This window comes from Peromyscus leucopus, chromosome 20 (assembly GCF_004664715.2).
Source record: "Peromyscus leucopus breed LL Stock chromosome 20, UCI_PerLeu_2.1, whole genome shotgun sequence".
In the NCBI taxonomy this organism is placed as follows: domain Eukaryota; kingdom Metazoa; phylum Chordata; class Mammalia; order Rodentia; family Cricetidae; genus Peromyscus; species Peromyscus leucopus.
Genome location: NC_051080.1, coordinates 41857443 through 41873830, shown reverse-complemented (window position 1 = coordinate 41873830; position 16388 = coordinate 41857443). Strand labels below are relative to the sequence as shown.

The 16388-nt window shown below is 44.1% G+C and overlaps 2 protein-coding genes across 2 annotated transcripts in view; one reads left to right on the top strand and one right to left on the bottom strand.

Annotated features, from left to right (window-relative positions):
• LOC119086399 (60S ribosomal protein L31-like) overlaps positions 1-10296 on the top strand; it is a 29528-nt gene extending 19232 nt beyond the window's left edge. Inside the window, exon 2 of the mRNA XM_037197800.1 lies at positions 9851-10296. Within this exon, the coding sequence (XP_037053695.1) occupies positions 9851-10281 (431 nt within the window). The 3' untranslated portion in view covers positions 10282-10296. The remainder of the gene's footprint in view (positions 1-9850) is intronic.
• Positions 1-16388, bottom strand: part of Matn2 (matrilin 2) — a 149024-nt gene that overhangs the window by 103792 nt on the left and 28844 nt on the right.

Here is a 16388-nt window from a genome sequence, read left to right as displayed (position 1 = left end):
GCCAGGCCCAGTCCCTTTGGATGGAGCCCTTGTGGTTTAACCTGATTTGGAGGGATTCCCATGGCCTCTCGTGGCCTAGTGCCCACACAAACTGTGTGTTTTGATAGGCCCCTACTGGTTCTGAACCCAAACTATCCAAAGCCAACATTTTTCTTGCTTCCCTCAGCCCTTCCCAAGCTTTAGCTCTTGGTACATTTGGTCACCCAGATTCTCCTTTGAAGTTTGGACTTATTTGCTGGCTGTAAGGCTTAAGAGACCTTCTCCCTCCTCCCTCCCTGGCCCTACCAAACTCTGAGCAGCCAAAATACACACACTGCCTGCCTTTCATCTTGCCCTACTCCCTTGGATGTATGGAAAGAAGACTTTTCTCAACTTGAGGCTCTCAGTTTTGGATTTTTGAAAAAAACTTACTCAAATTGGTTTCACCTCCTGGTTACATAAAACTGGCTTCCCATATGCAGCCCCAGGATGTTGTCTGGGCAACTGGATGGGAGGTTGGGCTTACTTTAATGACTCAAAGCTGCAACTGGACATTGATACGTACCACTTTGCTGAAGTCTGAACTGTTTGGGATGTCAGAAGCCGTCCATCATGTCAGGTGAGTCAGAAAGAAACAGCAAGCTACTGAGGAAGTCAGAAGGCTTCCTGACATATATTTCTTCCACAAACCAGGAGAGTGGGAAGCATGGTGGCCTCCAGGAGATAAACTGAACCATCTAAGTATTTATATGGTGAAATTCTAACCCCTGCTACTTCAGAAGGAAACCATATTTGAAAATAAGATCTTAAGAGGTTACTAAGAGATAGGTGTGTTAGCTCACACCTATAATCCCAGAACTAGAATAGAAGTGGAAGGATTAAGAATTCAAGGTCATCCTCAGCTACTCAGTGTTTGAGGCAAGCCGGGGCTGCATGAAATCTTATCTCAGAAAACAAACTAAAACAACACAAGTTATTCAGAGTCAAGTGTGATGGTTCACACCTGCACTCCTGGTACTCTGGGAGCTGAGACAAGAGGACAATCACAAATCTGAAGCCAGTCTAGACTATGTAGTGAGTTCCAGGCCAGCCTGGGTTACAAAGTGAGACTTCTTTAAAGTAGATAGATGGTTGATGGTTGATATAGATAGATAGATAGATAGACAGATAGAGATAGATGATAGAGTTATTAACTTAAAATGGGGTCATGAATATGACTGTTAATATTTCTAAAGAAAGACATTTAGAAACAGAAAGGTGCATGGAAAGAGGCCATGTAAAGACAGAGGATAATTATCCACAAGCCCAGGTCAGAAAGCTTAGAAGAAGCTTTACTACCAACGCCTTAACCTCAGACCTCCAGCCTTCTGAATTATGAGACCATGAATTTGTGTTGTTTTAAATCCTCAGTTTGTGGTCCACTTTCTGGAAGCTCCAACAAAGCAATACACCACTATACTCTATACTATTTTTTCAAGAACACAATAAATATTTATAGACTGATTATTTGTGTGACATTTAAAACAAACTTTTTGCATTTTCAGTAATACTCATTAAATATTTAGATATAATTTTAAAAAGTAAAGATGATAATCTTTATATAAACATTTTGAAAGAATATGAAATATTGTTTTAAGAAAGAAATTATGGTATATGGACAGCATAAATTGAACTCAACAGATTATTTTAAAAGAGGTAACATAAAGGAAGGGTGGGAAGTGGAAGGTGATCTAAAAGGAATTAAAGGGAGGAATGGAGTGAACATGATCAAAAATACATTATATGAAATTCTCAAAAAATGAATAAAACTTTTTTAAAAGAATGAAATTATGACATCCTCAGGAAAACAGATAGAAATGGAGTTTTTTTAAGTGAAATGACAGCCCAATAACAAATTTCCCCTCATATGTACAAAATCTAGATTTATATTTAAGTATATGCATGCAGTGTGTGTAAGAAAAGACAGTAAAAAGGAGAGAAAGGAGGAGGAGGTAGAGAGGAAGGGTGAGAGGGGACAAGGGAAAAGAAATGAGATAGAGCTGTTAGGAGAGCAGGAGGGACTATGTTGGGGGAGAAAGGGGGCAGCATGAATGGGGGAGTCACTGGGAATGAATAAGAACAAATATAGTGATACAGATTATAGATGTGCAACAATGCCACAATGAAACCCACTCCGTATTCTAGCCCCAAATTTCATTAAAAACAAAATTTTAAAAAATATTCTTTTAATATTTTCAATGGTGACTTGAAGAAAGACACTGAAAGCATCTTGCCAAATTTGCAAGTGATCCTAACTTACTACACCAGAAGTAAAAGAGCTAAAAGAAAGAAAGGAAGGAAAGAAGGAAGGGGGGAAAGGAGGAAGGGAGGGAGGGAGGGAGGAGGGAGAGAAGAAAGGTAGAAAGAGGGAAAATAACCAATGAGGAGGCCGAGCAAAGAAAAAAGCAGCTAGATCTGAGCATGGTGGGGCACTCCTATAATGTCAGCACTGGAGAGGCTGAGCAGTGAAACCCTGTCTCATAGGAGTCACAACGAGCGCCAAGGGACTATGGAGGTGCTCCATGGGTAAGAGCTTTTGCTGTGCAATCATGAGGATCTGAGTCCTGGCCTCAGCAGCTATGTAAAAAGCCAAGTATGGCTGCACGTGTATCTGAAACCCAGTGCTGTGGGGAGAGAACACAGTGATCAATCAGTCAGTAAAACCAAAAGGGTGAGCTCTGTCTCCGTGAGAGACCCTGTGCTGGTGATCTGTCTCGTGAGAGACTGTGCTTGTCTCCGTGAGAGACCCTGTGCTGGGTGAGCTCTGTCTCCGTGAGAGACCCTGTGCTGGGTGAGCTCTGTCTGTGAGAGTGGCTGGGTGGTTGTTGTGGGTGTGTGGGTGAGTGTTGTGAGGTGTGGGTGGTTGTCTGTGAGAGTGGTGGGTGAGCTTGTCTTGTGGCTGGGTGAGCTCTGTCTCGTGAGAGACTGTCTGAGACCTGTCTGGTGAGCTCTGTTTCCGTGAGAGACCCTGTGCTGGGTGAGCTCTGTCTCGGTGAGAGACCCTGTGCTGGTAGTTTTTTTTTTCTCAACTTGATACAAGCTAGAGTCATCTGAGAAGAGGGAACTTCAGTTGAAACTACGCCTCCATGAGATCAGCCTGTAGGCAAGCCTGTTCTTAATTAGTGATTAATGTGGGAGGGCCCAGCCTATTGTGAGTGATGCCAGCCCTGGGCAGGTGGCCCCAGGGTACTTTTAGTTCCTGCCCTGACTGCTTTTGATGAATGAACTGTAATGTGGAAATGTGAACTGAAATAAACCCTTTCCTCCCCAAGTTGCTATTGGTCATGGTATTTTATCACTAAGACAGACCCTGTCTCAGAAAAGTGAGGTGGAGAGTGATTGAAAAAGCCACACAACATTGATCTCTGGCCTCCGCTTGTATACATAAGCACACATGCACATGCACGCACGCACGCACGCATGCATGCACGCACGCATGCACGCACGTGCATGCGCACACACATACACACAGCACCCTCCACCAAGTTTCCAAGCTCCATTTCTTTAGTTCCTTCTGCTATTTTCTGCATTCCCTGGCTTTGGAAACCTTCCTCAGCCCAGTGGCCTCTCTCTAGACTCATCTTCGCCCATCTGGGAGTTCATTTACTCCTTTCTAGGGATGTACTGAGTGCCTGCTGAATACCAGCCTCACTGCTGAATTGCTGATACAACAATGAACTATACAGGTCACGAAGTGGGGTCACACTCTAAGGCAAAGAGTACTAGTGAGGGTGGAGAGCATGCTGTGGGAATGCAGTCATGGTTTTAAATCTTGACCCAGATTAGGAACACTTCCATTGAGACCTAAAAGATGAGCCCAATTCAGGTGGATGGAAGAGAGGAGAATATCTAGGATCATAGGTGAAGGATCATTTGGGCAGAGGAAACACCAAATTCTACCTCTGGGCACTGGGTAGTTGTTCGGAGTTTGAATGAAACACTCAACTTCTCAAAGGCTCAGCTTCACTGCCTGTAAAAATGGGAATAAAGCACTGAACTGAATGAAGTGTGAATTGCCCTATGACAGGCAGGCAGCACAACTCCAGGCGGGCAGCGCAATGCCGGGCAGGCAGTAGATGCAAAGGAGAAACAACAACACACAAAACAAACAAAAAGCCCCACAGCGGCCATCACTACCATCACCGTCGTCATCATCATCACTTATGAAGACCAGGGACATGATCGGCCCTCGAGAGAAATAGAGAACAGTGGCTTTATCACCACGGAGGGGACCCCACCCCACCTCTACTCCACACCACAGCTACACACTGCAGACGCAAAGCCCACGGGCACACTGGGGTACAGTTTTGGGAATCGAGGGAGGCAACAAGAGAAGGAAGATGAGAGGAGACAAAAAGAAAGCTATAAAAAAGGAAAGGGATGAGTAAAGACTTTAATAGGGAACAGAAGAAAGAGGCAGACTGCATAGGAAGGGAAAATCAACTTATCTGTTGGCTAGAATGCTTTCACATCTGTGGCTTATTGGAAATCAGATACTGTACTTTCTAGGGTTCTCCAAGCATTAATCACAAGATAGGAGAGAGGAATTCATTTTGTACAGTTTATTAAAAATGAATGATAACAGGTTGGCTTTTATATTAAGCAGGCATGAAAAGTGTATTTGATAAGGAACTGCATTCTTGTATAGAGAAGCAATGATTCCCTCTGCTGGGTCCACAATTCCACTGATTCTGCTGAATGTGCACAGTGACTGGGCATTTGAACAATGGGGGAGGATTTTACTTCAAAAGTCTTTTCTATGTTTAAAACAATCTCATAAACTCTATACATCAACCTTCATTTTTATGGTCAGTTCTAATAATAAAGAAACATTCCAGCCAAATGCATCCTGTAGAGACCCTATCCTACCCGCTGCACTGGCACTGGAAGAGACTGGTTCCCTACACAGGCGTGGGCTCTACCTCTGCCAACTTCTCCCTGGGTAGGAAAATGCTAGCAGCTTATTTTCGAAGATTCAGAAGGGTGGATCCAGCCTGAAGTTAGTTAATTCTCCAGCTACAATTGTTCCTGCAGATGTTATTCATCTCGAATCCTCTTCCTGGCTCACATTCCACAGTATCTCCCAAGGCCTTCCTCGTGCCCATTTCCACCCCACCTCAAAGACTGCTCTTCTGTAATGGTTTACACTTGAAAAACCAGCTAAATGAGACCTTCTGGGTGTGGGGCTAAATAACCTGTATTCCAACAAGTCTTTCAGGGGCTTCTGATATGCCTGGTCCTATTGCCCATCCTCCCTACCCCTAAACTTCTCCCCCAACTTTTCCTACTCCAAATTTCTCCCTCATCTTCCAGAATGTGGCAGTTCTGTATCAGTCTTACCTGGAGAGAATGAAAGACAGCAGAGGACTCCACACACCATTGATGGGTGTGAAAGAAAGAAGAACTGGTGACATCACATTCCCTAGATAAAGCCTGAGGGATCACCGACCTCTTTCTCTTCTAGAAAGGAACAGGGTCTCAGAGAAGAAAACCATTTGCCTAAGCAAGAAGTAGTCAGATCAAGACAGGCATCAGGGCTGGGAGACAGCTCATCAGTTAAGCATGAGACCCTGAATGAAGATTCTCAGCATCCATGGGAAAGCTGTGTGTGGTGTGTGCATGTCTGGAACCCCAGCACCATAGCGGGGGTTTGGGGGCAGAGACAGGAAGATCTCTAAGACAGACACACAGAGTGGTTGAGAAAGAGAATAGATAAGACAATGAGAAAAAAAAACCCAAACTGGAATCATCTGGTAGTAAGATGTAACTCACTGTCTTCAAAGAACATCAGCCTTGCATGTGTAAAGTCAGGGGTCGTCACCACCAGCATTAAAGAAATGAGTGAATGAACTAACAAAAAAAAAACCAAATGATAAAATCAGCCATCAGATATTAATACTCTGTTTTGTGAGCAGGACCAGTGCCAAGACTGGAAGTGAGTGGGACCTCAGCATGACCTGTGGTGGCTGTGGATGTCTCATGGTCTCCATAAAAGTCCCGACGGAAGAATCAGCCCAGGGAAATCAACATGTCCTAGCACAGGATACACATCTTTCTTTTCTCTGAGTACATGTGCTATAAGCCATGCATCCCTTTCATAAGGCTGGGCACAGTTTCTGTGTGGTTTGCAAAGTTTTGACAAGTTGATAAATTGCTTAACCTCTCAGAGACTGCTTCCTCATCACTAAGAGACACATAACAAGACTCACCTTGCAGTATTTTCCCCCAAAGATGAAATGAAAATAATGTCTATCTCAGGGATTCACAAACCAGCCACCCTCCATGTGCTGTGATCCATGTACACCACTCAACCCTCTTTCCAAGTGAGTCAGTCTGGTGCTAAATATTAAGCAAGTACAAAAATAACTGGAATGCCAATGTCTCTGAGGCAGGAACCACTGCTAGCCCTTAGAATATAAGGTAGTCAGGTTGGACACCTTGGCAGGCGACCCACAATGTGTGTGGCTGCTGAAGGTGGATCTTGCCTGGTTGGGAGAGATAGGAATTGGTATTTGACTTGACTATAGCTTATAATGGGTTAAGATTTCTATTACTGAGAGGAAACACTATGACCAAAAGCAGGTTGGGGAGGGAAGGCTTTATTTGGCTTACACTTATAGATTGCTGTTCATCATCGAAGGAAGTCAGGACAGGAACACAAACAGGGCAGGAACCTGGAGGCAGGAGCTGATGCAGAGGCCATGGAGGGGCGCTGCTTACTGGTTTGCTCCACATGGCTTGCTCAGCCTGTTTTCTTATGGAACCCAGGATCACCAGTCCAGTGATGGTACCACCTACATGGGATGGGCCCTCCCACATCAATCACTAATTAAGAAAATGTCTTACATACTGCCTACAGCTTGATTTTATGGAGTCATTTTCTTAATTGAGGTTCCCTCCTCTCAGATGACTTTAGCTTGTGTCAAGTTGACATAAATCTAGCCAGCACAATGGGGAAACTTGGAAGTGTAGGCGCACCCCCCCAACAGCCTCAAAGGATGAGAGATGGGTAGCTTTAATGGAGTCTCCACAAGAGCCAAGGACCCTCCTGGCTGCTGGCACCTACTTTCCTCCCTCACCAGGGGCACCCACAAATGTCAGTCAGGGGAATTGTTTGAGGCAGTGGATATCCTACTTCATTATTGGAAGCCAGCTGAAAATGTCAATAATTATCAAGCTACATGAAACCCTCATTGGTAACAGAGCAGGGCATCTCATGTTCATTCTCTAGGCTAGCCACTTCCTCCCATTACACTGATAATTTAAGAAGGATTTCGTCTTATGAAATGCCTGGCAATTTCACATGGCGATGCACTCTCGGGGGTCAGAGTGTCCTGCTCGTCACTCCCCACCCTATTCCCTTGACGGTCTCTCTGAACCTGGAGCTAGGGTGGCAGGCAGCCAGCTCCACTGACCCCATCTCTGCCCCACAACACTGGCGTTGAGGCAAATGCGTGGCCACACACAGCTTCTGGCATGGGTGCTAGGGTTCAAACTGTGGTCCCCATGCTTCAGCCGCAAGCACCCTTGCTCACTCAGCCATCTCCTCAGCTACCACTTCTACTATTTTAATGTCAGACTTAATTAAAGGTGCATGCAAAATGTAGTCAATGTTTCATAATGCATTGTGATTTCCAAACAGCAATGTTTAGAGATGTGTAAGGTGAACTCTTAGACTCTGTGATAGCTATTCTTGGTTGTCAACTTGACTACATCTGGTATTAACTAAAATCCACAAATGGAGAGCACACTTGTGAGAAATTTTATCTTAATTTGAAATAGGAAAATCCATTTCTAATCTAGATCTTTGAGGTAGGAAGACACTCCTTCAATCCATATCCTTTTGGTTTTTCAAGATGGGGTATCTCTGTGTAGCCTTGGCTGTCCTGGAACTCACTTTGTGTACCAGGCCAGCCTTAAACTCACAGAGATCTGCCTGCCTCTGCCTCCTAAGTGCCCAGCTTTTTTTTTTTGTTGTTGTTTTATAATACAACTTTTTAAAATGATTTATTTGTATGTGCATTGGTGTTTTGCCTGCACGTGTGTTTATGTGAGGGTTGTCAAATCCCCTGGAGCTGGAGTTATAGACAGTTGTGAGCATCCATGTGAGTCATGGGAATTAAACTCAGGTCTCTGGAAGAGCAGCCAGTGCTCTTAACCACTGAGCCATCTCCTCAGCCCCAATCCAGATCTTTTTTTTTTTTTTTTTTTTGGTTTTTTGAGACAGGGTTTCTCTGCATAGCTTTGTGCCTTTCCTGGAGCTCACTTGGTAGCCCAGGCTGGCCTCGAACTCACAGAGATCTGCCTGGCTCTGCCTCCCGAGTGCTGGGATTAAAGACATGCGCCACCACCGCCCGGCCCCAATCCAGATCTTTTGAGCTGGGAAAAAACATGCCTTTCATCTGGGTCTTGAGGTGGGAAGACACACCTTTAATCTGCTACACCTTCTGCTGGAAGTCCATATAAGGACATGGAAGAAGGAAGCTTTTGCTTTTTGCCTGCTTGCTCTCACCTTGCTGGCAAATCCCTTCCTTCACTGGCATTAAAGTCCACTTCTTCAGGATCCCAGTGTATACGGGAGACCAGCTGAGACATCCAGCCGGTGGACTGAACAACTTCTGAATTGTTTGCCTTTCTGTTCACAGACAGCCATTGCTGGATTAGCTGGACCACAACCTGTAAGTTACCCTAATAAATACCCTTTCTGTATATAGAGAGAGTCATCTATAAGCTGTGTTATTCTAGAGAATCCTGACTAATACAAATTTTCTTCATTAGCTGAATTTTAAGTAGTAAAATAACATATTTATAAAGAAGTGTCCCTAAATTCTATTGCCTGTACCCTTGAACTGTCTGTGTGGGAAGGAGAGTGGTGGTCCTGCCCCCACATGCCCGGGCCAGACTAAGGAGCCTGCATCCACTTTAGTCTTTGCCACTCACTTCTGAGTCTACTGCCACACTGCCCCAGGTGCCCTTGTGAAACACACGGGAATCTATGTGAGTGGCACTGCTGCAGGGGAGTCGACCATCGGGAGAGGAAAAGGTCTCCAGGTTAGCTGGTAGAAACAAAGTGAGCAAGGCTGGCAAGTGGAGAAAGGAATAAACCCTTCAACAACACCTGGGGAGGGACAAGCCTGGGAAGGCGAGCGAGCAGCAGAATATCCACACAAGAAGACCGCTAAGAGGCTGCCTTGCACTCACTCTTAGGAATGAAGACATGGAGAATATGTGAGCAACTGAGCAGGAACAGTGAGGGTTTCTACAAAGGCTGTTATGCTGTGCTGGTTGCCATGGAAATAGTACTCCCCCGTACACACACACACACACACACACACACACACACACACACACACCACCCCCGACAGGACAGGAGTGTATAAAAGAAAACAAATGTGCACAGAGGATGTGGCGGCATCTGTGGGTAGGACAATGTGTCTTCCAGCTAGCATTATCTTGAGGAGCCTGGGGAGGAACTGGCAAGGGAATGTGTGCTGTTGGTAAAATGGGAAGAAATCCAGAGGCTCTGGGAACTGCATAAATGCTGCTCTGACTCCACCTGCCACCATCATGGCCTGGATGAGACAGGCTGGGGAACCTGTGATCATTTGTTCTATTGGCTTGAGCATTGCTCTGGATGGCACCTGCAAGTCGGATGGCTCGTTAGATCCTGACTTTTGCCCACCTAGGAAGCTTGGGGTGGTTAGAACTTCCTTCAGGCACAAAGTCAAAGGATCATCATTACTGTCTGCTTAAAGGCTCAGACTTGTCCTAAAAAGGTCCTGAAGTTCTAAATCATTAGTTCCTTGCTTGTCTAGGCTTGTCTCCTTTTCAGATCCCCTACCTGAGAGAGTCCATCTTCAGGCTAACGTCCAACTTGGGCCCAGCAGAACGGCTCCCGCAAAGAAGGGTAGCGAGAAGAAGGGCTGTTCTGCCATCAACGAGGTGGTGACCCGAGAATACACCATCAACATTCACAAGCGCATCCATGGAGTGGGCTTCAAGAAGCATGCCCCTAGGGCACTCAAAGAAATCTGGAAATTTGCCATGAAGGAGATGGGGACTCCAGATGTGCGCATTGATACCAGGCTCAATAAAGCCGTCTGGGCCAAAGGAATAAGGAATGTTCCATACCGTATCTATGTACATTTGTCTAGAAAACGTAATGAGGACGAGGACTCACCAAACAAGCTCTACACATTAGTAACTTACGTACCTGTTACCACAGTCAAAAATCTACAGACAGTCAATATGGATGAGAACTAAGCTGCTGAGTGTCAAATACAGTTGGAGAACTACCAAAAAATGCAGAGTTTGCCTGTGAGCTCCATTCTCATCCCTCTGCTGCCTGCTCAACCCTGGCTCTCTGAGGTCATGGCCTTCATAGGTAGTGTTCTCTTAAACCACTATCTTTGAAGTGGTTTGTTTACCCCGAGGTTCCCTGGAACCCCTTCAGAAGACCCATGAGGTCAGGCTTGTGTTCATAATACATATGTTCACCTTTCATTCTCCCAGACTTTCATGAGTGTATTTAACAAAAAAAGTCAGCTGGTGTGGTTTTAGATTCTACACTACAACTAATTTCAAGAAACTACTCTCTGTCAAGTTTCATGTACTGTCAAAGAAGACTCTACGTAAGAAGGCTGCTACAGATGCCTCTCATTTCCCCAGCTACACGTATTCGTGTATCTATGTGGTATCTATGTACAGCCCAATCAACACATCCCATGGCTGGAAATGCAGCTCAGTGGTAAAGCAATTGCCTAGCATGCCCAGGACCCTGTGTTCAATACCCAGCATTACCCCACTCCCCAAAATCACCACAGACTGAACAAAGGAAAAGCAGGAATCCAGGAATGTTATATTAAAGCAGACACTAAGTAGATTTGAAAAATTTAAGACAGAAATGCTGCTTTCACTAATTTTTATTATCGATAAAATAAATTTTTTCTGGTTTCAAGAAAGGGTCTCTCTGTGTAGTCCCGGCTGTCCTGGAGCTCAATCTGTAGACCAGGCTGGCCTTGAACTCAGAGATCTGCTGGCCTCTGTCTCCCAAGCACTGGGATTAAAGGTGTGTGCCACCACTGCCTGGCTTGATAAAATCAATTTTAATAAAATAGCTTATATCAACACAGTATGAATTTGTTTTTGTTTTTTGTTAACAAATATTTTTTAAGTTCTTCACTTTAGCTCCTAGTGCAGTAACTCATGATATTTCTAGCCCACAAGAAGCTCTCTGAACTTCTCAGTTTATTCCTGAGTGTGTGAGGAAGATTCCTGAGACCAAAAAGCTTGAGAGATCATGCTCAGCTGGCAGACTGGTTAATTTGCAGATGCTTGCACGGTTACACACAGATTCTTCCACATTACTGATCTTTCTGTAGCCTGTTCCCCACCACCTCACTGCACCCTTCCTGGAGGCTGTTGATCTCAAGCTTTCCACCTTATATCCTGTGTCTGTCCCAATGTAGAAATCCCACGTGGATGAAAAGGGAAAAATAAGCCCATGTGGATAGAGGAGTGAATGACCTACAAACACTAACAGGAGGAATGGGTATATCCACGCATTTTCAGTGGGGGTATGTGTGTGTGTACATGTTTATGTGTGCATAGATGAGTGTGTGTGCATGTGTGTGCGGACCAGAGGTCAACGATAGCTGTTGCTCCTCATGACTTCGTATACTTCCTTCCTTTTTTTGTCAGAAAAATTTGTAGAAATTTAATTATGTTACAGGTACACACATACACACACATATTTGTGTGTCTGTCTATATGTTTCTCTCTCTCTCTTCCTACCAAACACTGACTCAACTAAGCAAGGCACACATGAGCTCACAGAGACTGATGCAGTAAGCACGGAGCCTACACTGGACTGTGCCAAGTCCTCTGATAGATATTATAGCTTTTAGCTTAGTATTTTTATGGAACTCCTGAGTGTAAGAACAAGTGTGTCTCTGATTCCTGTGCCTGCTCTTGGGACTCTTTTCCTTCTGTTGGGCTGCTGTGTCCAACTCTGACATGATGGGTTTCACTTTCTTCTCTTGAGACAGTCTCTGGCTTGCTTGAGGCTGGCCAAGTGGGTTAGATTGAACAGCTATTGAGCCCTATGGGCCCTCTAGTCTCCACCTCTCCACTACCGGAGCTACTGGCCCACAGTGCATGAGTTCTGGTCATCAAACTCATGTTCTCACACTTGCACAGCAAGTGCTTTACCAATGAACAGCTCCCCAGCCCCGTTTATTTCTGAGACTCTGATTTGAATACAGGATAGAAAAACACATATACATGGGCTTGTTTGTTCTTTTCTTTCTTTCTTTTTTCTTTTTTTTAATCCCAGCACTTGTGAGGCAGGCAGGTGGATCTCTATGAGTTTGAGGTCAGTATGGGCTACAGAGTAAGTTCCAGGAACAGCAGGGCTACACAGAGAGAAACCCTGTCCTGAAAAACCATATAACAACAACAACAACAATAATAATAATAATAATAATAATAATAATAAAAAGTTCAAACAAAAACTTAACCTAAGTAGGCTGGTCATGGTGGCACATGCCTTCAATCTCAGCGCTCAGGTGGTAGACACAGGCAGATCTCTGGAGTTTGAAGCCAGCCTGGTCTCCATAGAGAGTTTCAGACCAGCCAGAACTATGTACTAAGATCCTAACTCTAAAAAAGTAAATAAACTAACCTAAGGGACAATTTTGTTTCTATTCAAAGTTCAGAGAAACTCTTGTAAGCGAATAACCAGGGAATACATCCTGCTGAGAGACACCATGAATGTGGCCAAAGGAACTTGTTCCAGGACTGCAGTGTGGCCTGGACAGAGCTCTGAACAGAGAAAGAAAAACAAGCACACATAAAACACAAGACACCCTATTGTGAGGATGAACAGATGGCCACATGGTTGGGCTAAGGCCAGCCAACGAGTGTGGCTTCTCCACCCTGATCCCTTCAAAGTGCCATCCAAGGCAGACTGCAATCCAGAATGCTGGCCAGAGTTGCCATGTTTGCTTTCCAGTTTCATGGCTTCCTTCAACCCCCTTGTGAGCAAAGCTGCCTTTCTGCATGTGTGGGAACATGAGTGTCCAAGGCTCAGGGAGCAGAAAAGCCACTACACACAGCATGCCACGTCCAGGCCCAGGTTGAGGTCTCCCTGTCCCCTTTGTCCCTAACACATTGCCCAGTAAAATGAGGAAGAGAGGGTGATGGTAGTTTGGGGTGTCTGAAGAGACACTAGGACCAAGCATTTAACTGGGGGCTCTCTTACAGTTTCAGAGGGCTAGCTCATGATCATTATGGTGGGAAGCATGACAATAGACAAGATGGCACTGGAGCAGCAGCTGAGAGCTTACATGTGGTCCACAGTGAGAGGCAGAGAGAGTTAACTGGGAACAGCATGGGCCTTTGAAACCTCAAAGCCCACCTCCAGTGACACACCTCCTCCAACAAGGACACACCTCCTCCAACAAGGACACACCTCCTCCAACAAGGACACACCTCCTCCAACAAGGACACACCTCCCCAACAAGGCCACATCCCCTCCAACAGGGCCACACTCCTCTAGCAAGGACACACCTCCTCCACCAAGCACACACTTCTTTCAACAAGGACACACCTCCTCCAGCAAGGACACACCTCCTCCACCAAGCACACACCTCCTCCAACAAGGACATACCTCCTCCAACAAGGACATACCTCCTCCAACAAGGACATACCTCCTCTAGCAAGGACACACCTCCTCTAGCAAGGCCACACCCCCTCCAACAGGGCCACACCCCCTCCAACAGGGCCACACCCCCTCCAACAGGGCCACACCTCCTCCAACAGGGCCACACCTCCTCCAACAGGGCCACACCTCCTCCAACAGGGCCACACCTCCTCTAGCAAGGACACACCTCCTCCAACAGAGACACACCTCCTCCAACAGAGACACACCTCCTCCAACAGAGACACACCTCCTCCAACAGAGACACACCTCCTAATCCTTCTAATCCTTCTAATCCACTCACTGGGGACTGAACATGCAAATGTATGAGCCTATGGGGGCCATTCTCATTCAAACCACCACACAGGGATCAATGCCTTTGGCAAAGTAGGTGTCTACCTCTTGTCTCAGAAGTTTCAGAGTTACCAATTCAGATGGTGAGTGTGTATGTATGAGAGACAGACAGACAGACTAGGAGCCAAGAGAAAAAAAGAGAAGGTATACATTTTTCCAGTTAAGCCAGGGATAGCTCATCCCCAAACCAGCCTTATAAAAAACTCCTTGTGGGGCTTCAGACATAGCTCCATGATGCAGAGCTCCCCTAGTGTGTGAAAGGCTCTGGGTTCCATCCCTAACATCATAAAACAGTATGAGGTGTGGCTTCATAAACCCAACTATGCAGTCACAGATGGTGATGTAGAAAGCATCAAGATATGTTCAGTTATTTATATATATTTAAACACATATAATGTTAATCAGATAAATATCTTGAAATTGTTTTTTTAACCCTTTAGCCAATGTGCTAAACATTTCCCAGTTCTTTTCAATGCATGCAGAAGTTTTATGTTTATGACACTATGACTCTCAGGAGACTTGTGGGGTGTTTACCCACCACCCCCACAGTTCCCCAGAGTTTTCTTGAGTGCAATCAGCAGGAAATATTAGATAGAAGGATTTATTGCGGAGATAAACAGATAGAAAATAAAGGATAGCCTCAAGAGGGCCTGGAACCTATTCCAACAGGCCCTGACTGTCTCTGGCCCAGGGTTTTTATAGAGACGCCAAGGTGTGGAGCAAAAGACCTCCTCCCCCAGCACAGCCAAGAGCAGACCATCTCAGACACCTGCACTCAGGCCTGTGGTCCTGATCATCCTCTATTCGGACCACGAGGAACCCGAAAACGGGCTCCTACAGGTCCCCCCTTCTTAAAATATAAAAAAAAACTATTAATGGCTTACAGCAATCTCCATAGCTGTTACACCTCCCAGTATGGGAGTAGAGGATGATATAGATGGCATTTCTCTTTTGAATTAGGTCCAAGGTGACCACAGCAGTCTTAGCTGCCTCAAGCCCTTTCTAAACCAAAAACTCTTAAGGCAACTACATACTTAAAGAATCCCTTAGCTTCATCATTACCATTAACTGGTTAACATAAATATTGCTATAAATAGTCACAATTCTCTCAATCTTGCAACTCAAAGCAAACTCTTAACAGAACCATTTGAATTAGCATATATGGTGCTATATATAGTTAACAATTTTCTCCATCTTACAACTCTAACTCAATCATTTGAATTTTCTTGTTAACAGACATGGGGAAAACTTCGATGTATTCACACCAAACTTAAATATTTCCTTAACTCCACAAAACCAGGGTGCATTAATATCAATAGGTTTCTGCTAACATAATTCAATCTCATAACTCCTCCTTTTCTTTATAATTTTTTAAACAAAATCTCAAACCTAGTTAGAGGAACCCAAACTTATACAATTCCTACAAACCCATATTGAAAAGCAATATTTTCAATCTAACCATTAACACTTTGAAAACTTTTAGCAAAACATCCAAAAGCAGTTTCTTAATAAAACTCTTTACACACTTTAAAAGTAGTCTCTTAGTATACCCCATTTGCATTTCTTACTAACAAAACATGACATTAATCCACTCAAACAACAATTTAAATTAAATAGACTAAGGATTATTAACTCTCCCTTTTCTTTATAATTTTAAGCAAAAATCTCAAGCCTAGTTAAGAAAACCCAAACTTTTCTGTTTAAACAGTTCCATTTGTAACAAAAAACCAGTTCCATAAGTAATTTCATTTTTACATAAACATTTCCACAAAACAATTCATGAATCACGTTAATAAAGCATATATGCATACATAAAATTGCATCTTGATTCTAAGTAGAAATACATTTCTTCATTTAAACAGTTCCATTTTTAACCCAATTGCAGAAAACCGTTCCTAGGTCATTACTCAAAACTGTCCCATTGCAATGAAATCTCTATTGTTTATTTCATTTAAGTCTTAAAATTCAAATGATAAGTTCTGGTACTAGCCTTCCAAATATGAGAAATCCATAACCAAAATCTTTTTGTAATTTTATCTCATTTTTAATTTCAAAAAGTTCAAACAAGAAAAATTCTGATATCAGGCTTTCACTTCCAAATACGAAGAGACGTTTTTCAACCAAAACTTTTTGCAGTTAATAATTTTTGTTCAAACAAGCGTCTCTGCAACTTTTGTTCTCACAGACAGTCCTTTTTAGTTATAGTAATATTTTAAACCGCACCGTTTTGGCTGTTAGCTCAGGTTTTTCTGTGCTGTGTTGATATTCCATGGATTTCAGCTGCGGATGCCTTGTGCTGGTTCTGGCATCCGCCATT